Source organism: Garra rufa, chromosome 13, assembly GCF_049309525.1.
Source record: "Garra rufa chromosome 13, GarRuf1.0, whole genome shotgun sequence".
Taxonomy (NCBI): Eukaryota; Metazoa; Chordata; class Actinopteri; order Cypriniformes; family Cyprinidae; genus Garra; species Garra rufa.
Window position 1 is genome coordinate 12,652,964 of NC_133373.1, and position 26,643 is coordinate 12,679,606.

General features: G+C 36.1%; 2 protein-coding genes across 2 annotated transcripts in view; both read left to right on the plus strand.

Moving 5' to 3' along the window:
* Positions 1 to 2,530, plus strand: part of ches1 (checkpoint suppressor 1) — an 18,366-nt gene extending 15,836 nt beyond the window's left edge. Inside the window, exons 4-5 of the mRNA XM_073852980.1 lie at positions 1,327 to 1,435; positions 2,001 to 2,530. Of these exons, the coding sequence (XP_073709081.1) occupies positions 1,327 to 1,435; positions 2,001 to 2,493 (602 nt within the window). The 3' untranslated portion in view covers positions 2,494 to 2,530. The remainder of the gene's footprint in view (positions 1 to 1,326; positions 1,436 to 2,000) is intronic.
* An 11,759-nt stretch (positions 2,531 to 14,289) lies between these two features.
* On the plus strand, positions 14,290 to 25,987 carry LOC141348705 (transcription initiation factor IIA subunit 1-like). Its single transcript, XM_073852979.1, has 10 exons — positions 14,290 to 14,328; positions 17,062 to 17,163; positions 17,254 to 17,407; positions 17,499 to 17,563; positions 20,554 to 20,629; positions 21,757 to 21,890; positions 23,500 to 23,601; positions 23,697 to 23,954; positions 24,335 to 24,424; positions 25,691 to 25,987. Exons 1-10 carry the CDS (start codon positions 14,299 to 14,301, stop codon positions 25,796 to 25,798), a joined length of 1,119 nt encoding a protein of 372 aa, XP_073709080.1. The 5' UTR covers positions 14,290 to 14,298; the 3' UTR covers positions 25,799 to 25,987.
* Positions 25,988 to 26,643: the final 656 nt, after the last annotated feature.

The window sequence follows — 26,643 nt, forward strand, 5'->3', positions numbered from 1 at the left end:
GTTAATTTCTATAATTATTATAAATTTTTACTAGTATGTGAATCTTTAAAATATTATATCAGGTAATTTTTTAGTAAAAATTATTATTTTTAAATTATATATATTATTTAAATTATATATATATATATATATATATATATATATATATATATATATATATATATATATATATATGATATATATATTTTTAAATAAAAAACTTTAAAAGTCCCCCACAAACTATACAGGAAAACAGATTGAAACTGAATTTAATTATATATATATATATACATGTGTATATATGTATATTTGTGTGTGTGTGTGTGTGTGTGTGTGTGTGTGAGAATATATTAAAATATACAGATTTATAAATACATTTTTGAGAAATTCCTGTACAATAATTTTTATAATAATTTTGAATAATAATTATTTTTACATTAAATTTATATTTTTTTTTATATATTTAAAAATGTATAACTTTAAAAATTCCCTACATATTATATAGGAAAACTCTTGAAACAGAATTTAATTATTATTATTATATAAATTATTTTATTTCATTACTTTAATCTATTATATATATATATATATATATATATATATATATATATATAACCAAAAATTATTCAGGCACCAGATATCATTTTTGATATTTTTTTTTTACTAGTGGGTGTAGGGCACTATAGTTCATTTATGTAAGTGAGGATAGCAAAATTAAGTAAACTGTGACATATTATACCTAAAAATTCTTTATATAGTGGACTACCAGTAAAGTTTATACAAATTTGGAACCAAAAATTTGACTTGACACTTTGACCTGACCATGTTTTGTTACATACCTTTCCATCGAAGTTATCTGACATTATCAAGATGAATTTGTTCTGACACAGTGAGTTCTTGTCATATTTTATCATTTTCTAAAATATATATATATATATATATATATATATATATATATATATATATATATATATATATATATATACACACACACACACACACACACACAAACAAACAAACAAAACATTTTAAAAACAAGTGGTTTTGTCAATACAGCAGAAGTACCAGAGATATCTTAGGGGGCCTTTGAGTATTCTCTTTGACAGTAAGGGGCCCCAAAATTAAAAAAGTTGAGAACCAGTGTTTTAGGGCTTATTTGACTGTTCTCCTAAGGATTACTGTAAGATATGTAGATATTGGAGTAATGTAGGTGAGCAAAACAACTACTTAGAGAGGAGCATAAACTGCCTGTTCCACAGCTGAACTGAAGCAGTTTAATCCAGCCTAGTATATGTTGTTTGTGTATTTTATATCATGAGTTGTAATTAGGGGTTTGTTTTTTCACAGTTCCACAGAGAGTGATACAGCATAGCTCACGTGTTGCTGCTCAGGGGCTCTTTCCAGTTATCAGACCCCTTCCTTTGAGTCCTGTGAGCAAGAGGACCACAGCCGTGAGGTTTGTACTGTATATCGTTCTCCATCAGTGTTGTTATTGTTAAAGGGATAGTTCACCCAAAAAAGAAAATTCTGTTATCAATTACTCACCCTTATGTCATTCCAAACCTCTAAGACCTTCGTTCATCTTCAGAACACAAATTAAATATTTTTGATTAAATTATGTTTTTAGCAATGCATATTACTAGTCAGAAATTTAGTTTTGATATATTTATGGTAGGAATTTTGCAAAATATCTTCATGGAACATGATCTTTACTTAAAAATCGATCATTTTGACCCATACAATGTATTATTGGCTGTTGCTACAAATACACCTATGCTACTTAAGACTGGTTTTGTGGTCCAGGGTCACATATAGCATTTTAAATGATTGATTTTAGTTTTTAATATTAAGTTATTTATTTATTTAGAATTTTAAAATCAGCCATTTATTGGTTATTGGCCACAGCATAACCCATTATGTCTACCTTGACTAGGCAACACTACAAGTGATATTGGTTAATAGTGTCTGTGTAACTGTAATATATTTAATAATGATTTGTCTCTCTCTGTCTGTCTTAACAGATCAGCCCTGGGCGACTATCTGACACGGGGTAAAAACAGCCTGCGCAGTGACTCTCCTCCACCCAGCGATGATCAGCAGGAGGACCACACATACAGCAGCTCGCAGTCCCTAAATACAAAGGGGGACATTTCTTCCTCCCTCTCCTCCTGCTCCACTCAGGGTTCCCTCTCTGCCTACAGCCCCGGTCAGGAGGTGACGGTCACTGAGGTCAAGGAGGAGCAAAAAGACTTTCCGCTGGACGCCATGCCACCTCCTTCCCAGCTGCTCCAGCGCAGAAGACTGCTGTGGACCAAAGGTCACCTACGGACCCCCGGTGACACGCTTCCCCTGAAGAAGAGACGGGCGGAAAAGCTCCTGGTAAAAGAAGAGGAAGACGAGGAGATGAAGGAGGCGGCGGGGTCGTTGCTTCACCTGGCGGGCGTGCGCACCGGTGTGAATAAAAACGCTCAGCGTACGTGTAAGAAGGAGCTGAAAGAGGAAGCCAATGATTAGCAATGAACGAAAAAAATCCCGTAAACACAGATCTAAATACTTCTGTTCCAGGATATCAGGTGAATTCTAGTCAGTTGTTGCAATATTAATAAAATCACTGTTGTCCCTTGTTAAATTTGATTTCCCGGGTGAAAGATTCTCATGTTCATGTTGTTTTGTGTGCGTGTGCGAACGTATGTGTGCGTGTGTGTGTGTGTGTGTGTGTGTGTGTGAAGAGGGAAAAAAGCCATAGTTAAATTTGGGTCATTTGAGTGGAAAATTTATTAATTTTTGTTTCTTTTAAATCATCAAGCCTACCGAACAATTGAAAGGAATTAATTATGTTGTAGCAATCCTTCTAGTTCACATCAGAAAGCTGAACGGAGAGATTTTCTATGCTGCTCTCAAGTGTGCCAAAGATATGAAACCTGTTGATGAAAGTGCAGCTAATCCATGCACACTTAGTAAGACCAAGAATAGTTTCAAAAAGTAGTGATACCAACCTATATTACAAAAAACATCAGATGAATATTTGGGTCAATGACATGACGCTCAGTTGTCTTGGTCTGGGTTTACTGATTGATTTAAAAATACATTAATAATGCAATTCATACATAAAGTGAGTAGAATACACCTTTTCTATATTGGACATGTTTTTAATTTTTGAATTCATTTCTGAATTCATTCTGTTTTTGGGGCATAAAGTTAAAAAAAAAGTCAGTTTGATACAACTGACGTCATTAAAAGTGATATGGCATTGTTTTTTATTATTATGTCTTTAAATTAACAACATTATAATAATAAAATATTTTAAAATGGATCAATAATATTTCACATTTTTTGGTCAGAATTTTTTTTCCCCTTGCAAACTCGTATGATTGTGTTTTAAAATATCAGATAATTTCCCAATTTATGATAAAGTTAATCTATTTAAAAAATCAAGAACATTTGTTTTTTTAAAAAAAGTTTTTTTTTTAAATAATTAACTAGGGGTGGGCAATATATGATGTAGTTATTTGACAATATAGTTATTTTTGCTTTAAATACGGTCTTTGTGATATCAAAAGTTTTGATGCCATAGAAATTTCATAATTCTTACAAAGTCGCAACTGCATGATATAAACTCGCAATTCTGAGAAATGAAGTCAGAATTGTGTGATATAAACTCGCAATTCTGTGAATAAATCATCTTTGTTTCTCCTCGGAACTGGACTGCAAAACTTGCAATACAAAGTCGAAATTGTGAAAAAGTCAGAATTGCGAGATACAAACTAGCAATTGAGAGAAAAAATTTAGAATTGCGAGATACAAAGTCTGAATTGCGAGTAAAAAGTCTGAATTGCGAGATGCAAAGTCGAAATTGCAAGAAAAAAGTCATAATTGCGAGATATAAAGTCTGAATTGGGAGTAAAAAGTCTGAATTGCGAGATGCAAAGTCGAAATTGCAAGAAAATGTCAGAATTGCGAGATACAATCGCAATTGCGAGAAACAAGTCAGAATTGTGAGCTACAAAGTCTCAATTGTGAGATACAAAGTCGAAACTGAAAAACTCAGCGACATGTTATCTCACAATTATTTTTTTTCTCAGAATTGTGAGATATAAAATCTCAATTGCGAGTTATAAAGTCAGAATTGGAGATAGAAACTAAAAATTCTGGGAAATAAAGTCTAAATTGTGCGATATAAACTCACAATTTTGAGAAACAAAGTCAGAATTGTGTGATATAAACTTGCAATTGCGAGTTATTAATTCAGAATTGTAAGATATAAACTTGAAATTCTGTGAACAAATCATCTTTTTTTTCTCCTCGGAACTGGACTTCAGAAATCACAATTGCGAGTTTATATCCCACAATTCTAAGAAAAAAGTCAGAATTGCGAGAAAAAAATCTGAATTGCGAGATACAAACTCGCAATTGTAAGAAAAAAAGTCAGAATTGGGAGATACAAAGTCGCAATTCTGAGAAAAAAAGTCAAAATTACGAGATACAAAGTCGCAACTGCGAGAAAAAAAGTCTGAATTGGGAGACTCAAACTCGCAATTGTACGAAAAAAAAGTCAGAATCGTGAGATACAAGCAAGCAATTGTGAGAAAAAAGTCAGAATTGCGAGATGCAAAGTCAAAATTGCAAGAAAAAAGTCAGAATTGCGAGATACAATCGCAATTGCGAGAAACAAGTCAGAATTGTGAGCTACAAAGTCTCAATTGCGAGATACAAAGTCGAAATTGTGAAAAAATGAGAATCATCTTTTTTTTCTCCTCGGAACTGGACTTCAGAACTCGCAATTGCAAGTTTATATCCCACAGTTCTAAGAAAAAAGTCAGAACTGCGAGATACAAAGTCGCAATGGCGAGAAAAAAAGTCAGAATCGCGAGATACAAAGTCGCAATAGCGAGAAAAAAAGTCAGAATTGTGAAAAAATCTGAATTGCGAGATACAAACTCGCAATTGCGAGAAAAAAAGAATCGCGAGATACAAACTCGCAATTGCGAAAAAAAAAAGTCAGAATCGCGAGATACAAACTCGCAATTGCGAAAAAAAAATCTGAATTGCGAGATACAAACTCGCAATTGCGAGAAAAAAGTCAGAATCGCAAGATACAAAGTCGCAAATGCGAGAAAAAAAGTCATAATTGTGAGACATAAACTCGCAATTGCGAGAAAAAAGTCAGAATTGCGAGATACAAAGTCGCAATAGCGAGAAAAAAGTCAGAATTGCGAGATACAAAGTCGCAATAGCGAGAAAAAAAGTCAGAATCGCGAGATACAAAGTCGCAATAGCGAGAAAAAAAGTCAGAATCGCGAGATACAAAGTCGCAATAGCGAGAAAAAAAGTCAGAATTGTGAAAAAAAAATCAGAATTGCGAGATACAAACTCGCAATTGCGAGAAAAAAATCAGAATTGCGAGATACAAACTCGCAATTGCGAGAAAAAAGTCAGAATCGCAAGATACAAAGTCGCAAATGCGAGAAAAAAAGTCAGAATTGTGAGACACAAACTCGCAATTGCGAGAAAAAAGTCAGAATTGCGAGATACAAAGTCGCAATAGCGAGAAAAAAAGTCAGAATCGCGAGATACAAAGTCGCAATAGCGAGAAAAAAAGTCAGAATCGCGAGATACAAAGTCGCAATAGCGAGAAAAAAAGTCAGAATTGTGAAAAAAAAATCTGAATTGCGAGATACAAACTCGCAATTGCGAGAAAAAAAGTCAGAATCGCGAGATACAAACTCGCAATTGCGAAAAAAAAATCAGAATTGCGAGATACAAACTCGCAATTGCGAGAAAAAAGTCAGAATCGCAAGATACAAAGTCGCAAATGCGAGAAAAAAAGTCAGAATTGTGAGACATAAACTCGCAATTGCGAGAAAAAAGTCAGAATTGCGAGATACAAAGTCGCAATAGCGAGAAAAAAAGTCAGAATCGCGAGATACAAAGTCGCAATAGCGAGAAAAAAAGTCAGAATCGCGAGATACAAAGTCGCAATAGCGAGAAAAAAAGTCAGAATTGTGAAAAAAAAATCTGAATTGCGAGATACAAACTCGCAATTGCGAGAAAAAAAGTCAGAATCGCGAGATACAAACTCGCAATTGCGAAAAAAAAATCAGAATTGCGAGATACAAACTCGCAATTGCGAGAAAAAAGTCAGAATCGCAAGATACAAAGTCGCAAATGCGAGAAAAAAAGTCAGAATTGTGAGACATAAACTCGCAATTGCAAGAAAAAAGTCAGAATTGCGAGATACAAAGTCGCAATAGCGAGAAAAAAGTCAGAATTGCGAGATACAAAGTCGCAATAGCGAGAAAAAAGTCAGAATTGCGAGATACAAAGTCGCAATAGCGAGAAAAAAGTCAGAATTGCGAGATACAAATTCGAAATTGCTAAAAAGTCAGAATTGCGAGATACAAACTCACATTTGCGAGAAACAAGTCAGAATTGCGAGATACAAAATCACAATAGCGATAAAGTCAGAATCGCGAGATACAAAGTCACAATAGGCGAGAAAGAAGTCAGAGTCGCGAGATACAAAGTCACAATTACAAGAAAAAAGTCTGGATTGCGAGTTTATATCTAGCAATTCTGACTTTATAAGTAGCAATTGTGCATTTATATCTCACAGTTTTGAGAAAAGAAAAGTCAGAATTGCAAGATGTAAACTCACAATTGCGAGAGAAAAAACGTCTGATTGTGAGTTAAAAGGTCGCAAATACTTTTTTTGTTTTTTATTCAGTGGTGGAAACTGCTGATTTGGATTCAACTAAATCCAAATCAGAATGCTTAAAAATGCACGCAAACGATAGATTTTTGTGACCACGTATCACAGCGTCATGTGAATGTGTAACCATGATAGAAACTATAGTCCAAAATCTCTACTGCTTCACAAATTTCTAGCGGTTAATGGAGTTTAACGGTATATTGCCCATCCCTTATGATTGAGGTATTTAAGGTGCAAGGAAAATATATTATTTGTATAATTAAGACTTTTCTTGAAAATAGTGTATTTGTACTTAACATGCGTTGTCATATGTCATTGACCCATTTATTTATTAAGCAGCATTTTTTTTTTTCTTTAAAATGGCCTGTGTCCAGTGGATAACAAATGTAAAGGTCAAATGCAATATGCCAATTCTCTCTTAGATGCCTGGTGTTTAAAACATTTCTGGTGATAGTTCTTCTTTGAAGTACACTAAAACGAATCTTTTATGAAGCAATGTGTCAGAAATGCCTATTGTGTTGCCAAAATGTTGGTGTTTTTTAAAAATCATTTGTATAATTATTATTATTTTTTAATCTTCATCACAATCCAAGCAATTTGTCCTGTCAGGATAACACTGTAAAAAGTTATTCCCTTTTTTTTTTTCACACAAAAGGCAGTTTTTGCCTGTTTTTCAGTTATATTGCATGGGTGCTTGTACATAAGAAAGAAGTATTTTCTTTTCTAAACGAAAGATCATGTAAGATAGATATTTAGCATGAGGCATGGCTTATTTTCTTACGAGAAAACAGAGAGAGGCGTCTCTTAAAGCATAGGTTTCTTTCTTTACTCCTTTTTTTTCCAAGTTGTATCTCTCTTCTGCGGCAGACAACTCTTCCAAAGGAAGAGACTTCACGGAAACCCATTAATGAACAGATCTGCCTTGTATTGAATATCAGGTGAAACTGATTTTGCCTTTTTCGTGGTCCTCGGTTTGGTGGTCCTTTTTCAGATTCATTGATGTAAGTGTTCAAATGTTGTTAATAATCAGTGTTGGATGACCTATCACTCTGTACACCCTTTAAGGTTGTGCCTGCCTTTAGTTCATGTGCTTGGATGTCTGTTCTGTTCTTTTGTAATGGTTCGATACTCTGTCATTTTCATTGTGCAATCTGCAGCATTGATATCATAAATTGTACTGAAATAGTTTGACAAGGAATTAGAATTGGCTTTAGGATAATCCCTTATTAGCGCGGTCGACCTTGGCTTGTCTGTTTCCTTTATATTTCGCTTCCAACCCTCATGAACTTGAACTTCTTCTGTGAAACTGAATGTCCAAGTGTGCAAGGGGGTCCTACAGTGATCTTAAAAGGAATAGTTCACCCCGAAAAAAAATGTAGATGGTTTTTGTGTTTGTTTCTTCATCTGAACAGATTTGGAGACTTGCTCACCAATGGATCCTCTGCAGTGAATGGGTGCAGTCAGAATGAGAGTCCGAACAGCTGATGAAAACATCACGAAAAGATGCATTTTCGTAAGAAACAAATCCACCATTAAGGCATGATTCAGAAGAGAGGACTTTTTCACTGAAAATGCCCTAATAATCAATATTTTTTTTTACAAACAAGATGTCAGTTGATGATCTGGCGTGGTGTGGATTGCTTGTGGATTGTGATTTTTTTTTTTTATCAGCTGTTTGCATATTCATTTTGACGGCACCCATTCACTCCAGAGGATCGATTGGTGAGCAAGTGATGTAATTTCACGATGAGTTTGATTCTTCATTGGTACAGATTTTGAGAAATTTAGCATCACATCACTTGTTCACCAATGGATCCTCTGCAGTGAATGGGTGCCGTCAGAATGAGAGTCCAAACTGCTGATAAAAACATCATGAAAAGATGCATTTTCGTAAGAAACAAATCCACCATTAAGGCATGATTCAGAAGAGAGGACTTTTTCACTGAAAATGCCCTAATAATCAATATTTTTTTTTACAAACAAGATGTCAGTTGATGATCTGGCGTGGTGTGGATTGCTTGTGGATTGTGATTTTTTTTTTTTTATCAGCTGTTTGCATATTCATTTTGACGGCACCCATTCACTCCAGAGGATCGATTGGTGAGCAAGTGATGTAATTTCACGATGAGTTTGATTCTTCATTGGTACAGATTTTGAGAAATTTAGCATCACATCACTTGTTCACCAATGGATCCTCTGCAGTGAATGGGTGCCGTCAGAATGAGAGTCCAAACTGCTGATAAAAACATCACGAAAAGATGCATTTTTGTGAGAAACAAATCCACCATTAAGGCATGATTCAGAAGAGTGGACTTTTTCACTGAAAATGCCCTAATAATCAATATGTTTTTTACAAACAAGATGTCAGTTGATGATCTGGCGTGGTGTGGATTGCTGGTAGATTGTGATTTTTTTTTTTTTATCAGCTGTTTGCATATTAATTTTGACGGCACCCATTCACTCCAGAGGATCGATTGGTGAGCAAGTGATGTAATTTCACGATGAGTTTGTTTCTTCATTGGTACAGATTTGGAGAAATTTAGCATCACATCACTTGTTCACCAATGGATCCTCTGCAGTGAATGGGTGCCGTCAGAATGAGAGTCCAAACTGCTGATAAAAACATCATGAAAAGATAAGAAAGATAGATAAGAAAGATAATTGTTGTAAGAAACAAATCCACCATTAAGGCATTTACCTCCTAATTCAGAAGAGAGGACTTTTTCACTGAAAATGCCCTAATAATTAATTAATTTTTTTACAAACAAGATGTCAGTTGATGATCTGGAGTGGTGTGGATTGCTTGTGGATTGTGATTTTTTTATCAGCTGTTTGGACTCTCATTTTGACGGCACCTATTAACTGCAGAGAATCGATTGGTGAGCAAATGGTGTATTTTCGCGATGAGTTTGATTCTTCATTGGAACAGATTTGGAGAATTTAGCATCACATCAATTCTTCACCAATGGATCCTCTGCAGTGAATGGGTGCCGTCAGAATGAGAGTCCAAACAGCTGATAAAAACACCACGAAAAGATGCATTTTTGTAAAAAAAAAAGAAAAAGGTGTGGATTGTGATTTTTTTTTTTTATCAGCTGTTTAGACTCTCATTTTGATGGCACCCATTCACTGCAGAGGATCGATTGGTGAGCAAGTGATGTAATTTCTCAATGAGTTTGATTCTTCATTGGAACAGATTTGGAGAATTTAGCATCACATCACTTGTTCACCAATGGATCCTCTGCAGTGAATGGGTGCCGTCAGAATGAGAGTCCAAACAGCTGAGAAAAACATTACAGTAATCCACAAGACACCATTCCATCAGTTAATGTTGTGTTAAAGTGTGTCCAACAAGGCATTTTTTAACTTCAAACCATTTCTTCTGGCTAAAATATGAGTCCTCTATTCATTATTGCTTTTTTGGCACCCATTCACTACAGAGGATCGATTGCTGAGCAAGTGATGTAATGCTACATTTCTCCAAATCTTCTCCAATGAACAAAGTCATTTACATCTCGCATGGCTTGAGGGTGAGCAAATAGTCTGCGAATTTTCATTTTTGGGTGAACTACTTCTTTAGTGTTGTTCTGAAGTGTTTTCTGTCTGCTAGAGTGGACATCTGTCAGCGTCAAACATATATTTGCTACGCAGCATCTATCACGATGTTTACACTCCACTTCCGCTTTAGTATGATTCGCTTTCTGAATGTTATGTGTCCCTGGGGGAGCGGAGCACAGATATTTCAAACATTTTTCAGCTTGATATTTCAGCACTTTTTTTAAATAGTAAAACGGGACTATTTGGGGGTCTAGCGATGGAGCGGTAATGTAAAATAAGAGACGAACGGTGGGACGGCCCTACTTTCTTTGATCTGCATATAGGCAATAAACTGCTGCTATGCTGTTTTGCTTTCAATTTATGCCAGTCCCATAATATGCCATTTCTTTTTGTGTACCAAAAACATGATTTGTTTTAACTGATTCACACAAATCCATGACAAAAGGGCAGACAAATATGCATGAATTATTTATTGGAAAACTCTCACTGCCTCTGAAATTCTATGTGAAATAATATAAGGGTTTTGTCAATGTTGTTGATGTTGTTTGTTTTTGCCAAAACTGTTTTCGTCCTTGTACGTACGTACGTAAGTCACTAGTGGTCTGGTATGATTTTTAGAGCACAATGGAATCATGATGAATATGTATTTGACCAGGTCTATTTTCAATACACTCAGATGCCAATGCTGTACGAGTATAAAGCTGTCTATTTCCTTGGTGTGCAATCATATTGCCAAAGAACAAGATCAAACTATTTCATCAATACATGTAAATAACCACATTGTCTATATGACAATAAATGTCACATCATGTTGTTACTTTTCCACATATTTCTCCTGAAACTTAAAATAATGTTTATGTAATGTATTGTCTTCCAGTTGCAATAATAAAAATATCAGAGTTTTAATGACATGTTGTTTTCATTTATTTATTTTAACGTTTCTGCTGTAATATTAATGAAGCGTTTAGTCTGGTTCTCAAAACATTAGCGCAAAAACATTATTTTTACATCATTCGTAGAACCTTTTTTCCTGAATTTTTTCAGTCTGAAGTTCATTTAACGATTTCTAAAGGATAATTTACTCACATGTCATCCAAGATGTTCATGTCTTTCTTTCTTCAGTCAAAAAGAAATTAAGGTTTTTGAGAAAACATTCCAGGATTTTTCTCCATATAGTGGACTTCAATGGGGATCCGCCATTTAAGTCCACTATATGGAGCAAAATCCTGGAATGTTTAACTAAAAAATCTTCATTTTTTCATCTGAAGAAAGAAAGAAAGGATGACATGGAGGTGAGTAAACTATCAGGTAATAATGTATAAGATGTCCTACTGTGTGTGGTTTAACTGCAGTCTTGACTGATTTATCCCCACGTTTAAGGTGACTTGATTACTCTGAGTTTGGGTGTGGCTAATGGGACTCGATGGCCGTATGCAACTGGAGCTTTATTTATAATTAAAGGCAATACAAGCTTAATCAGCAGCCACCAGCTCCCTGTGCTCACTGGAGCCCATCTCTGTTGCTATGCAACTCCAGGAGCCATAAGCAAGCAATCTGTGCTTGATACATTTTATTAGTCTTTGTGTTGAGTCTTTATGAGTAAAACGCTACAGGTGTATTTTAAACCTTTAATTCTGAGGGCTTTTCTTGCTTGAAAGAAGGGGCAAAGTGTTATAGTACAGGAGGAATTGCAAAATGCATAGAGAGAGGGTTTTATTTTAGATTAAGTGAAATGAAAGTGAGTGAAATTCTTTTAAAGAGAATTTAGCATTACATCACTTGCTCACCAATGGATACTCTGCAGTGAATGGGTGCCGTCAGAATCATAGTCCAAACTGCTGATAAAAACAACACAATAATCCACAAGTAATTTAGTCCAGTCTATCAATTAACATCCTGTAAAGTGAAAATCTGCATTAGAAACAAATCCATCATTAAGATGTTTTTAACTTTAAACTGCTGCTTCCAATGGATATTTGAGTCCTCTATCCATAATATTGCCTTCTCACTTTCTTACACACTCATACATATTTTTTAAATCTTTGCAATAATTCAGTATAAGTTTATTTATACAGTTGAGGTCAAAAGTTTACATCCCCCTTTCAGAATCTGTTAAATATTTTACCAAAATAAGAGAGATCGTACACAATTCATGTTATTGTTTATTTAGTACTGACCTGGATAAGACATTTCACATAAAAGATTTTTACATGTAGTCTACAAGAGAAAATAATAGTTGAATTTAAAAAAAATGACCCCGTTCAAAAGTTTACACCCCCTTGATTCTTAATACTGCGTTGTTACCTGAATGATCCACAGCTGTTTTTCCATCTGGAGTATCAGTGAGTGTTTGATAATAGTTTATAATAGTTGCATATGAATCCCTCAGTTGTCCTCAGTGTAAAAAAATGGATCTCAAAATCATGCAGTCATTGTTGGAAAGGGTTTAAATACGCAAAAATGCTGAAAAAAAAAAAAAAAAGAATTTGTTGGACCTGAAGGATTTTTAGCAGGCAGTTTAACTGTTCAGGACAAACAAGGGACTCATGAACAACAGCTGTGGATTACTGAGGTAAGAACACAGTATTACGAATCATGTGTAAATGATGTCAACTTTTGAATGGGGTCATTTTTATAAATTCAATTATTATTTTCTCGTATGGACTTTATGTAATTTAAAAAGTGAATTATCTTATTCAGATCAGTACTTAATAAACAATAACATGTATTTTGTATGATCCCTCTTATTTTGGTAAAATAATGAACATTTAGCAGATTCTGTAAACTTTTGACCTCAACTGTACATACATATTGTTTGAGGTTCATCAGTTTATATGCACTTCATTCACTTTAATTTCACTTAATCTAAAATGAAACACGTTTTCAGTAAGTTTTTATTTTTGGGTGAACTATTCCTTTAATACAATGATATTGACACTCCATTGCCAAACTACTGGCAAACATGAAATCTAGATTTCTGTCTTCTGATGTGGCATTTGATTTGTGTAAAATGGTGTTTAATGCTTCTCAGAGGAGGCATACATGCATTTATATAGCATGAATAAACTGCCTTTGGTGGGTCCAAAATGGCACAATTTAATCTGGCTTGTATCTTTACACTGAATTTCAGGTTCTGAATAAAGAACTAAATATGGACAGTCCTCTTTCTAGTGAACTCGGTTCCTTTATTTAAACTTGAAATATTTATCTCCAAAAATGTTGGCACTGTTAGTTTTGCCATTCCTACTTATCTAACAGTACTACGAAATAAACCTAAATTTAAAACACAGCATAAATAAAAAATATTTAAAAATAATCTTCCTATAAAAACCAGCGGTTGCTCATGGAGTGGTACACATTGCCCTCGTCTGGTGAAAATGGTAACTCCATTAGGCTTGTAATTTCCAGTAAAGCACTAGGCTATACATTTCTATTAATAAAACTAGTTTTATAAATTTAGCTTGTGCTATTCAAGCAGAACTAGAAAATCTGAGGGAAATTGATGTTGTGACTAAAGCCTTCCTTAAAGTTTAAAATTGTTTTAAAAGCAAAAAGGTTAACGTTTTTATATCCTTAGGCATATATGCAGATGGCAGAAAGGCTAATAAATAAATATGGTTTCAATAAAAAAAATGACAATAATATACACTCACACAATTGTAGCGTAACATCTGCTCTTTTCACATGTTGATAAACACAACATCAATATATCGGCTATAGCGAAGGGCTGATCCAGGATCTGCTGACTAACCGTGTCACGTTTGCGGTAAGACCGCGTTGAAATCTCGCGATACTTCGCACAGTGCCCGCTTGACCCTGCCCTGTGTCTCGCGCAGCTCCGTATATAAAGGCGGAGGACTGGAGAAGACGGACGGCTGGGGAGCAGCAGCCCTGGGACTGTGAATAAGACCGTAAACAGCTGTGTTTTTATTTGCTAAAACTTTAACCGGCAACTTTTTAAAACGTTTTAGATGTTTCCGTGCTTTTTTTAAATGCTTTTTGGGGTTCTTGCTTGATATTCGCGGTGTGCTTTTCCCCTCACTGCGCTCATAATGGCGAGCTCGGCTAACTCGAACCAAGTGGTAAGGATCAGACAAACGGCACTCATACTCGAAATCACACACGTGTCCAAGCATTGTAGTTAGACGCAGTGCATTTTAACCAAACCCACACTTGGCTTTTTCAAGAATAAAACATATTAGACACACGTACACATCAAATCTGATCCATTTGAGCTCTTTGTAGGGAAGTGTGTGAGTGTTTGCTGATAGTGAGAGAAAACACAGTGGCTCTGATCCATTGCAGTAAGCTGTATGGTGTGTTAGAAAAAGCTTTTTCTGTTAAACTAACACGGACTTTGTTACATTTGGCCTCGGCCGTGTAAAAAGCTGTGTTTGATGCGGAAAATAAAATAGGTTGGTTCGCATTCTTCGTGTAACTCGATATTACAGCTTGTTACGAAAGCACCCTTTCAGTCTGAAATTGTACCAAAACAAATTCAATATAGTTATGTGCGTATATATCAACGAAGAGCAGATTTGTGTTGTTTGTTGTCCTGCGTGTTGAAACGAAAACATTGATACATCACAACAATCTTATTTTAACGAATATTTGTACATATGCCCCCTTATATTACCGCATCCCATGAATATAAACCCAAATACGACCCGATTTTCACAATAAAACCCGTTCACGGAAGCCTGTCAGCTGAGCGCTACAGTGCGGGCAAATGCTGTTTCATCATGGCTACCGTCGCCCTTCTCTGTCTGCGTCTCTCTCCGCCTCTGACCCTCCTTCTTTCAGACGCCTGGTTTTATACAGCCATACCGGCTCTCTAATATAGACTGCCCGGGATGGGAAGGTGCTACTCGGCGCTACGTCACCGGCTCTGCATATAAACACCAGACTGCGCTTTAAATAGTGAGCCGACGGGCCGAGAGCCACGGACAGGACACGACACAGACCGCGAGCCTGCCGCTTCTCTTCCGTTTTAGCAAGAAAATGTATTTGCGGCGCCATAGCGACGGTGGTTTCTGAGTAGAGAACGACGTTTGCTTTCTCATTCCGGATTTGCTGCGTCCGGAAGTGCATGTGTTTTGAATATTGTTTCTTTTTTCGGTTTCGCAGTGTGCAGTTGACCGTAGTGTACGTGCTATTTATGGACGAAGCGGATGCATCGCGTTCAGATAACGAGCAAACGTAATCGCAAGTTAACTGAACGCTATGTGTCCATTTATAGTGCTTCGACTCTCAAATGGTGATTAGGGGTCAGACTGAAATCGGTTCGATTCTTTTGAGCAGTTCGTTTCAAAGAACCCGTTCAAAAACAATTCTTTTTACGTAATTACGTCATGTCCCGGTGTTCCCTCAAATCCCTCAAATTCCCTTAAAGCCACATCTAGGCACATACACACTGGCGTTCAAAAGTTTGAGATTAGAGGATTTTTAATGTTGTGTATGCTTCGTAAGTCTGCATTTTTGATAAATGCATTTTTAATATGAAATATTTTTGCAATTTAATTTTCTATTTTAATATGCTCTAAAATAGAACTATTTTTATGATGCAAAGCTGAATTTTCAGCATCATTCCTTCAGTATTCAATGTCACGCAATCCTTTAGAAATCATTCTAATGTGCTCTATTATCGATGTTTGAAACTGTTGTGCTGCTTAATATTTTTTTGGATCCTGTGATTAGTTTTTATCAGGATTCTTTGATGAATAAAACGTTAAGCGATTAAAAAGAACGGCATTTGTTCAAAATATTTTTTTTCTTGCAAAGTGAGTCTTTGCTATATTTTTTTTAAATTAATTTAGCAACGATGTGTAAAATTGAAGTTTATCTTTGAAAGAAAAAAAAAATTACTGACCCTAAACTTTGAACGGTAGTGTATATTGTTACAAAATCTTTCTATTTGAAATTTCTTTACATTTTATTCAAAGAATCCTGAAAAGAAAAGTGTCACCGGTTCCAAAACAAATATTGAGCAGTGCAAGTCTTTCGAGTAATGATGCTGAAAATTCAGCTTTGTATTACAAGAATAAATTGTATATTAAAATACAAAACCACTATTTTAAATTGCAATATTTCACAATATGACTTTTTTTCTGTATTTTAATCAAATAAATGCTGCCTTGGTGAGCAGAAGTCAAAGTTTATATATTCATTTTTATTGCTTCGTAATGTTTTGTCCCAGTTCTGTTTGTTGCAGACATGGTTCCAATTCAAAAAAGTATTATAGAAGCCAAATATTTGTTATATCAAAATTAATAATTACTTTACGTACCATACTAACATGTATTATTTGACTGAAAATGTTTATTCAAATTGACAAATATTTATTTTTTAATAGTTGTCATAAACCGTAAACACAATGCAAATGCCTTTATGAAATTTCCGTAACTATTTGCACATCGGTCCAAATTCATAAGTTTTCTCCAAATCATCTCAATTATTGGTTAATGGCTTATAAATAAGGTTGGCTAGATATTATTTTCCAAAGCGTAATGTACTTTTTACTGTACTGTTTCATATATCATTTAATACTTGAGTACAAGAAAGTACTATATTTTTAATGTTCTTGAGTATAAAAGGCAATTCAAACCTTTTTTTTTTTTTTTTGAAATATTGCACAGTAAAAAATGACATTATGCTTTGGAATTTATTGAAGTAAAGTTGTCCAAAGAAAAACACTCTTGATCTAATGATCTGTTAAACTACAGATACATTTTACATTTATTTGAGTTGTGAACTGATTCAACCATTCCATTAAAGGTTGCTCATAATGTTTAGTAATTCAGTAGCTTTCATTATAGCCTAAACTGTATAGATCAGTGATGGAGGATGTCATCAGTGAAGTCCGAGAGCTTTTCCTGGACGAGGGAGTGGATGAACAGGTCTTGATGGAGCTGAAAACGGTAAGATGTTATTTATGATGAATATTAACATGCTGCACAGGTGTCTGTTCATTTAAACCTGTGTCTTGCTGACCTTCGGTTTCTGTGTAGTTATGGGAGAGTAAGCTGATGCAGTCCAAGGCGGTGGATGGTTTTCATACGGAGGAGCAGCAGGTTCTGCAAGCTCAGCAGCAAGCCCAACAAGCTCAGCAGACGCAACCACAAACCCAACCACAGCAAGTCCTCCTGCCTCCAGCGCAGCAGGGTGAGGCCTGATCTAGACATGCATGTGTTTTTAGAAATGAAATCAGTCTAGTGTATATTTAATAATAAACTGTTTGTGTGCCTCTCCTTAGCTCCTCAACAGCAAGTCATTGTTCAGGATCCTAAGATTCTCCAGCACATGAGTGCCACTGGAATGGTGAGTGTGTGGCCGAGTCTTTTCATATGTTATGTTAGTATATTTTGAAATATAGACCTTAGTTGGGGTAGTGCCATTTAATTTTTGACAAGAATAAAACAAGGCTGTGAGGGATAGAAGTACAGCGTGTTCTGGTTTTGTACTGTTGTTTAAAGGGATGGTTGACCCAAAAATGAAAATCTGTCATTAAAGGGATAGTTCACCCAAAAATGATAATTTGATGTTTATTTGCTTACCCCCAGGGCATCCAAGATGTAGGTGACTTTGTTTCCTCAGCAGAACACAAACGAAGATTTTTAACAAAAACAGGTGCAGTCTGTCAAATAATGGCAGTCAATGGTTACCAAATCTTTAGAGGAAAGAAAAACATACACAGACAAATCCAAATTACACCCTGCGGCTCGTGACGATACACTGATGTCCTAAGAGACGAAACAATCGTTTTTTGTGAGAAACTGAACAGTATTTATATCATTTTTTACCTTTGATACACAGCCACGTCCATCTGTCCTGAGCACGAGTTTAGCTTTTGGTTCGCTACATGTGAACGCTCTCTGACGTAGTATACGCAAACGCCGGAAGCTATCTGTCGCGTGTATACGACACTCATTGTTTACACAGTGCACACAGACTGTGGGTATAGCGGCTATTCAGAATGGTAATTACTTGCGCTTATCCTGATTGTTCAAACCGATTTAAAGCTAAAAGATTACATTTGCTTGTGCAAACTCATCCGGGACTTTTAACCGATTTCCCCTTGCACCGTTTGCGTATACTACGCCAGAGCGCATACACATGTCACGAGCCGGATGTAAAGCTCGTGCTCATGAGAGTTGGATGTGGCTGTGTATCAAAGGTAAAAAATGATATAAATACTGTTCAGTTTCTCACAAAAACCGATTGTTTCGTGTCTTAGGACATCAATGTATCGTCACGAGCCGCAGGGTGTAATTTGGATTTGTCTGTGCATGTTTTTGTTTACTTTTAAAGGTTTGGTGCCCATCCACCTCTATTATTTGGCTGGCTGACTGCACTGGTTTTTCTTAAAAACCTTCGGTTGTGTTCTGCTGAGGAAACAAAGTCACCTACATCTTGGATGCCATGGGGGTAAGCAGATAAACATCAAATTTCCATTTTTGGGTGAACTATCCCTTTTATTTGTTTTCCAAAGATGAACCAAGTTCTTACGGGTTTGTAACGACATGAGGGTGAGTAATTTAATGACAATTTTTGGGTGAACTATCCCTTAAACTCCCTTAAATCCAAGAGTTTAAAGACAGATTTCTAATTTTTTTTAATGGTACCTCCATTTTGTTGAAGCCATCAATCTGCTTTACTTATACTTTGTATGAAGGGAAAAAAAAAAAAAAAAAAATGTAATGTTCAACCGCAGAATTCCTGGTCTAACGAATACCCATGGTTCTGCAAAGAAATCTGCACAAATCAAAGAATCTCAACCAAAGTGCAACAAAGTCACTAGTTTAATTTTCCATATGTGACCCTGGACAACAAAACCAGTCACAATATTTGGCCGAGATGCAACTAATTGAAAATCTGGAATCTGAGGGTGGAACAAATCAAAATAGAGAGAAAATCGCCTTTAAAGTTGTCCAAATGAAATTCTTAGCTATGTATATTACTAATCAAAAATTTAAGTTTTTATATTAACGGAAATTTACAAAATATCTTTAAACATGATTTTTACTTGATATCCTTATGATTTTTGGCATAAAAGAAAAATCTATTATTTTGAACCCTATACTGCATTTTTGGCTATTGCTACAAATGTTTCTGTGCTACTGGTTTTGTGGTTCAGGGTCACATTTGATTTGCCTTCGTTTTTAGTTTTCTGTGGGATTATAGTTTGTTCTCTCATTAAAGCTATGAAATACACAGTCTTGTAACTAGTCCTTTTGTCTGATATTTAACTCAGACATTAATCTGATATTAAAAAGTGTGCAGTTTTGTGATTCACCTGAATGCGTTTTGGTTTGGTTCATGTCTTAATCCTTTAAGACTTCTTAAAAATCCTTATCGGAAAAATGATTCCAGATCCTGAAAAGTTGGCAGTCACTGTTGCACTGTATTGACATAATTGCTTAAGGCTTGTAGTTCAGAGTGCACATGAACAGCGAATTATGTGAGCTCCAGTGTTTCTGTTGGCTTGAGTTAAAGCCTGTGTCATCTGCTGTTTGAAATACTCAAGCTTTTTAAAGCAGGACTGAATCTGATTGGCTGTCAATGTTTTAATCATTCATGAGCTGAAAATAAGTGGCTCTGAATGTTGTTTCTTTATACCATTATAGTTGGGATTTGGATTCTGCTGTTCTGTTAAAATTTAGAATTACTTTTACAACTGTCCGCGGTCCGCCTTATTCCTAAACACCAAATTTCCTAAACAATTTGCAGTTCATTAGCCACTATAGGGTAATGGCAAGAAGAATACGAACGTTGTGCAGTACAAACTACAAACCAGTGTGTTCATAATTAGGATAATACATTTACAATTTGCAATGTCAAGAAGCAAACCAAGCTGTTTTGTACAGCTAAAAATAACTGGATGAGACTGAAAGCCACACCCATAAAATGTACTAATGGCTATGTCCGCTCTTACAGCAAAAATAAGGTGGATATCTATAGTTGTATCATCCTTGGTGTGAATGGCCCTTGGTGCAAACTTTAATGCAAATCTCAACATGCCAACATCACCCCCATCAACAGTCACCGTTACTCACAATGCAAAAAAATGTGGTTTGGTCACAGTAGTTCCCTATACACCCTGTAGTATCAGCATTAATGCCAGCAGGAGAACAGATGGGTGGAGTCTTCCTGGAAAATGGTTTAGACAGAGCTGGCAACTTCAAATTAGATTACACAGCAGATTCCAGCAAGGATATTGTTCTTGCTCTCTCACTCCCTCTCTACCTGGTCAGTAATGCATGCGTGTCCTCTGTGGATTCAACTCTTGTTTCAATCTCTTGTTCCACTAGAGTGCAGCAGCCACAGCAGCAACTTTGGCTTTACCTGCAGGTGTAGCACCGATTCAGCAACTTATCACCCCTCAGGGTAAGACATTACACTTCTCCATAAGAGTAAAACTGCATTTTATGACCCCTTTAAAAACGGTTTCTTCTCAAAACAATATTTATTGTCTCTATCATTATTCATGTGGTAAAAAGCTGAGCAGTAAATGATAGGACTGTAAATTATCCCTTAAATGTCTGTTTTGTTTAAACTGCTTTTTCTAGAAACCTTTTTTCCTTTGTGGAAGCTTTGCGATTTTAAAAGATTACTCCCCTTCCAGAATCAAAATTTCCTGATCATTTACTCACCCCCATGTTATCCAAGATATTCATGTCTGTCTTCAGTCGCAAAGAAATGACGGTTTTTGAGGAAAACATTACAGGATTTTTTTCCCATATAGTGGACTTCAATGTTGCTCAATGCATTGAAGGTTAAAAATGCAGTTTCAGTGCAGCTTCAAGGCTCTAAATGATCCCAGCTGAGGAATAAGATTCTTGTATTATATATTTATACTTTATATACTTTTTAACCACAAATGCTCATCTTGTTTAGTTCTGCGATGCACAAAACCTAGGGTAGGTTGAAAAACTCCTGTCTCATTTTCTCCTCCAACATCACTGTTTTACCTAGATGAGATGAGCATTTGTGGTTAAAAAGTGTGTAAATATTATTTTTAAGAAAATTACTGATCTTTTTACTAGATAAGACCCGTATTTCTCTGCTGGGACCGTTTAGAGCCCTTTGAAGCTTCATTGAAACTGCATTTTTAACCTTCAATTAGTTGAGCACCATTAAAGTCCACTATATGAAGAGAAAATCCTGCAGTGTTTTCCTCAAATTTAATTTCTTTGTGACTGAAGAAAGAAAGATATAAACATCTTGGAGGAATAGGGGTGAGTAAATTATCAGGAAATAATTTTGTAAGTGGAGCAATCCTTTAATGAGCTAATACAGGTTCAACTGACCAGCAACTTTTCACTCACTTAAAGTCAAACATTTACTTTGCAGTGGCCTCTTTCTGTTATCCAATCAATTCCTGGTGGACAGAAATCAAGTCCTGTCCTCCTTTTCTTTTGTCCAGTTCACAGTTTCAGTTTTGTGACTGCTTTCTGCATGTTGACACAAGCGTGAATACTTTTAAAAAGGCCATCTCTCTGTTATGTGTTCAGGTCAGATCCTGCAGGTGGTCAGAGCAGCCAATGGAGCTCAATATATCATTCAGCCACAGCAGCAAATGGTGTTGCAGCAGCAGGTCCTGCCACAGATGCAGCCTGGAGGTGTGCAGGCCCCCGTCATACAGCAGGTCTGTGCTTCCTACTTTACATAACGCTGGAAACTCTATCTGCGCACTAATAGTGACACGTTTGTTCTAGTTCAGTCACTGGACGCTGCAGGTGGTTGTGACGCGTCTACACACTTGATGAGTGTGATTTGTTTCCCCGAGTCAGCAGAGGTCCTCCATCATAGCTAGCCAATGCAAGATGTCTGTCAGATCTCTTGCTTGTTTAAAATGTGAATATCAGAACTGATAGAGGACCGTTCACAGAAAGGAGTAGAGCAGTTTTTACTGTTGTAGTGTTACCTTGGTGGTTTATAAAGATTATATGTGGTTTAATAAAGATATATTGTATGCTATAAAAATCTGTGAAATTTATGGTAAATAAAAAATGACCACTTTTTTTAAAATATGCGAGAAACATTACGTTTATGGATTGAAATTAAATTTACAGACTGTTTACAGTTTTTAATTGGCTCATCATCTTAATACACCGAAGTACCAATGTTTTATTTCTTTTATTAGGGGTTGTCTGAAATGTGTTTTTCAGGGCCAATGCCGATACGATTATTACAGATCAAGTCGACCAAAAACCAACACTTTGAACCAATATACAGTTGAGGTCAAAAGTTTACATACACCTTGCACAATCTGCAAAATGTTATCTATTTTACCAAAATAAGTACCATCATGCAAAATGCATGTTGTTGTTTTTTTTTTTTTTTTAGCACTGACCTGAATAAGATATTTCACATAAAAGATGTTTACATATTGTCCAAAAGAGACAATGACAGTTGGAATTTATAAAAAATGACACCATTCAAAAGTTTACATACACTTATTTTTTTTAAAGTGATTGTATTTCATGAGTCCCTTGTTTGTCCTTAACATTTAATCTGCCTGCTGTTCTTCCGAAAAATGCTTCAGATCCCACAAATTCTTTGGTTTTTCAGCATTTGTGTATTTGAACCCTTTCCAACTGTGTCTGATTAAGATCCTTTTTTTTTTAACACTGAGAATAACTGAGGGACTCTACTTTTAGAAGGTTCAAACTCTCACTGATTCTTCTGAAGAAAACATGATGCATTAAGACCTGGGGGGTGGAAATTTTTTGAATTTGAAGATCAGGGTAATTTGCTTATTTTGTTTTCTGAGTAACATGCAAGTATGTAGCTGTTAAAGGGCAGTACTAAATTGAAAAATGTAGGTAAAACAAGAGAAAAAATACACATTATTATTCTGCTCAAAAGTTTACACCCCTGGCTCTTAATGCATATTTTTTCCTTCTGGAGCATCGGTGAGCGTTTGAACCTTCTGTAATAGTTGCATGTAAGTCCCTTATTTGTCATCCGTGTGAAAAGATTGATCTCAAAATCATACAGTCATTGTTCGAAAGGGTTCAAATACACAAATTGTTGAAAAACCAAAGAATGTGTCGGACCTGAAGAAAAAAAAAAAAACTACAACAGTAGTAGCAGTAGAACCATAACATTAACCGATTACCGGGTTTTAGAGTTTTACCGTCTTTTACTGTTAAAATTAGTTGTTTTTCAGAGTCTAGTGATGGGTCACATGATCTGTGTATGAGAACAAGAGTGCAATAAATGTATGTTTCTTTCTCTCTCTTTTTATGTAGGTGTTGACTCCTCTTCAGGGAGGCCTTCCCCAGCAGACTGGAGTCATCATCCAGCCGCAGCAGATTGTCCTCACAGGAAATAAAGTACAGCAGAACACTCAGGTCAGCACAACCTCTGACCTCAAGCATAAAGTACACATCTCTGAAGCTGATAAATGCATGAGGTGTGTGTATTGAGAGGAGTTGTTTGTCTTTAGGTCATGCAGGCAACAGCAATGACTGTGCAGTCGGAACAGGGAGCTGCGCATGTGCAGGCTCAGCCACAGCCTCAAGCACAGGCACCACAACAACAGCCACAGCAGCAACAGGCCTCGCAGCAACCTCCCATGGTACTCCAGGTGGATGGGGCAGGAGACACGTCCTCAGAGGAGGACGAAGAGGAGGAGGATGAGTATGATGAGGACGAGGATGAAGACAAAGAAAAGGATGGTGGAGAGGATGGCCAAGTAGAGGAGGTATATTCTGGATTGCGTTATCGTTGAAACCAATGTTAACCAAAACCCATGTTCATTACATGTTATAAGACAAATGGTGTATGGGTCGACTGTTTTTCAGGGCCAGTACCGATTATTACAGATCAAGTAGATCAAGAACTGATATGTCTGATGTAAAATGGAAAATTAATGTCAAAATAAAGAATAGCAAGAGCTCTGACAAAAACTCTTTAAATGCTTTTAAATTATTTTATCTGCAGATGTGTTTTGAAAATGAGTGACACTGTTAACAATTCATATCGGCACTGATAATCAGCCAGGCCGGTTGGTCGATTAACCTTCAAAATTTCGGTATTTAAAGACAAACTAATTCAAGAATAATATTTTGTCTCTTAATTCAGGAGCCGTTAAATAGTGGTGATGACGTCAGTGATGAGGAAGATCAGGAGCTATTCGACACTGAGAACGTTGTGGTTTGCCAGTATGACAAGGTGAGTATTGTAGGTAACATCTGTTACCTCATTTCTTAGTTTACATGTTAGTAAGTAATAAGTTTCTTCAGAATTAAATTAAAACCATCAAATTTTTATTTAATATTGCCTTTTTTTTTTTCTCAAAAATGCCATATGGGCTTATTTAAATAGTTTTTGATGTTGCTCAATTCTGAGGAAAAAGTCAGAATTGTGAGTTTGTATCACTCATTTCTGAGCAAAAATGCCTGAATCGCAGGTTTGTGTCACTCAATTTCTTAGTCCGTATCGCTCAATCCTGAGGGAAAAAAGTCAGAATCGTGAGTTTGTATAGCTCAATTCTGAGGGGAAAAAAGGTTAGTCGCGAGTGTATTGCTCAGTTCTAGGAAGAAAGTCAAAATCGTGCATTTGTGTCGCTCAATTCTGAGGAAGAAAAGTCAGAATCGTGAGTTCATATCGCTCAGTTCTGAGGGAAAAAAAGGTTAGTCAAGAGTGTGTATTGCTCAATTCTAGGAAAGTCAGAATCGCACATTTGTGTTGCTTATTTCTAGGAAGGAAAGTCAGAATCGCGAGTTCATATCACTCAATTCTGAGAAAAAAATCTGAATTGTATTGCTCAATTCTAAAGAGAAGTAGTCGGAATCGCATGTTTGTATCGCTCAATTCTGAGGTGAAAAAATCTGAATCGCGAGTTCATAATGCTAAATTCTGAGGTGGAAAAAGTCAGAATCGCAAGTTCATAATGCTCAATTCTGAGGAAAAAAGGTTAGTCGCGAGTGTGTATTGCTCAATTCTAGGAAGAAAAGTCAGAATTGCAAGTTCATATCGCTCAATTCTGAGGAAAAAAGTCTGAATCGCGAGTTCGTATCAATCAATTCTGAGGGGAAGAAGTCTGAATCACGAGTTTGTATTGTTCAATTCTGAGGGAAAGATTTTGAAAAGTCTGAATCGCAAGTTCGTATCGCTCAATTCTGAGGGGAATGTTTGGAGGAAAAAAGCCAGAATCACTATTATTATTTTTTTTTTTCTTCTCAAAATTGGAATTTATAATTCCCAATGGTGTTTATCTCAGAATCACAAGTTTCACAAGGAAAAAAGTCAGAATCACAATTTTGTATCATGCCATTCTGAGAAAGTCAGAATTGTAAGAATTCACAATAACCATGAAAAAATTAAATTACCAATATTTAAAAATGGCATAAAGGTATTATGATGGCATATTAAACACTTGTGAAATGTGATTTAATGGTCCATGGAATTAAATTCAGACTATATGTTTTGCTTCAGATTCACAGAAGTAAGAACAAGTGGAAATTTCACCTGAAAGACGGGATAATGAATCTGAACGGGCGGGATTACGTGTTCTCCAAAGCCATTGGAGATGCAGAGTGGTAAATGGTAAAGATCAAAACCCAGAACTGTCCACTCTTAAGGCAAGACACATCGAGACCTGAAACTGTACATTTCAGGAGATTCCCACTTCGGGGGCTGAAGAGTAACGTCCCAGTGCTACTGTGCTGTTTGAGTGATGTCGGCACGAAAATAACGTGTGCCATCCAAGAGATTTGTTTCTTTCTTTTTCCCCCCCCTCCTTTTAAGCCCTTTTACCTGTAGAGTTTCACAGGAGTCTGTAACTTTTCTCTTTTAGAACAATATTCTTGCCCCTCAGATGTATGAAAACATATTAGGCGCAGGGAGCCAATTTTAGCGCCTGGCGCTAACTTAAGTTGACTCTGGTGTGTTAAGATGGCCTTTTTACTGCAACCGTACGTGTTTGTTGGTGATTTCCGTAGCTAGGTCAGCCATCTGAATCCTGTGTAAAGCGAATCGTCCAACACGAAGACCTTTTCATCACCATTTTCCACCTTATACAAACACTAAAACAAGCAACCAAGAACTGTGTTCCAATAATTTCCTTTCATATTTGCTATGTTTTTAGACCTTTGTATGTTCAACAGCAGAGATGCCAATGAAAACAGGCAAGTTAAGTGTAACGTTGTCGATCTCACTAAATTGTTCACGTGTTTGTACGTCTGTCATGGATTTTTCTAACTGTACTCTGGCTAAAGATCTGCTCTGTCAGATTGATGCATGTTTTTGGGCAGTGCATCACAGAGCTTGCGTCGTCCTGCGTGTGTTTGTGTGCAATTATTGCGTTAGGTGTCAATGAAGTGCTCGGTCAGGCCACCCTTCATACTTTTACTTGCGGTCAGGCTTATTTTACACATTTCTAGTAGTTC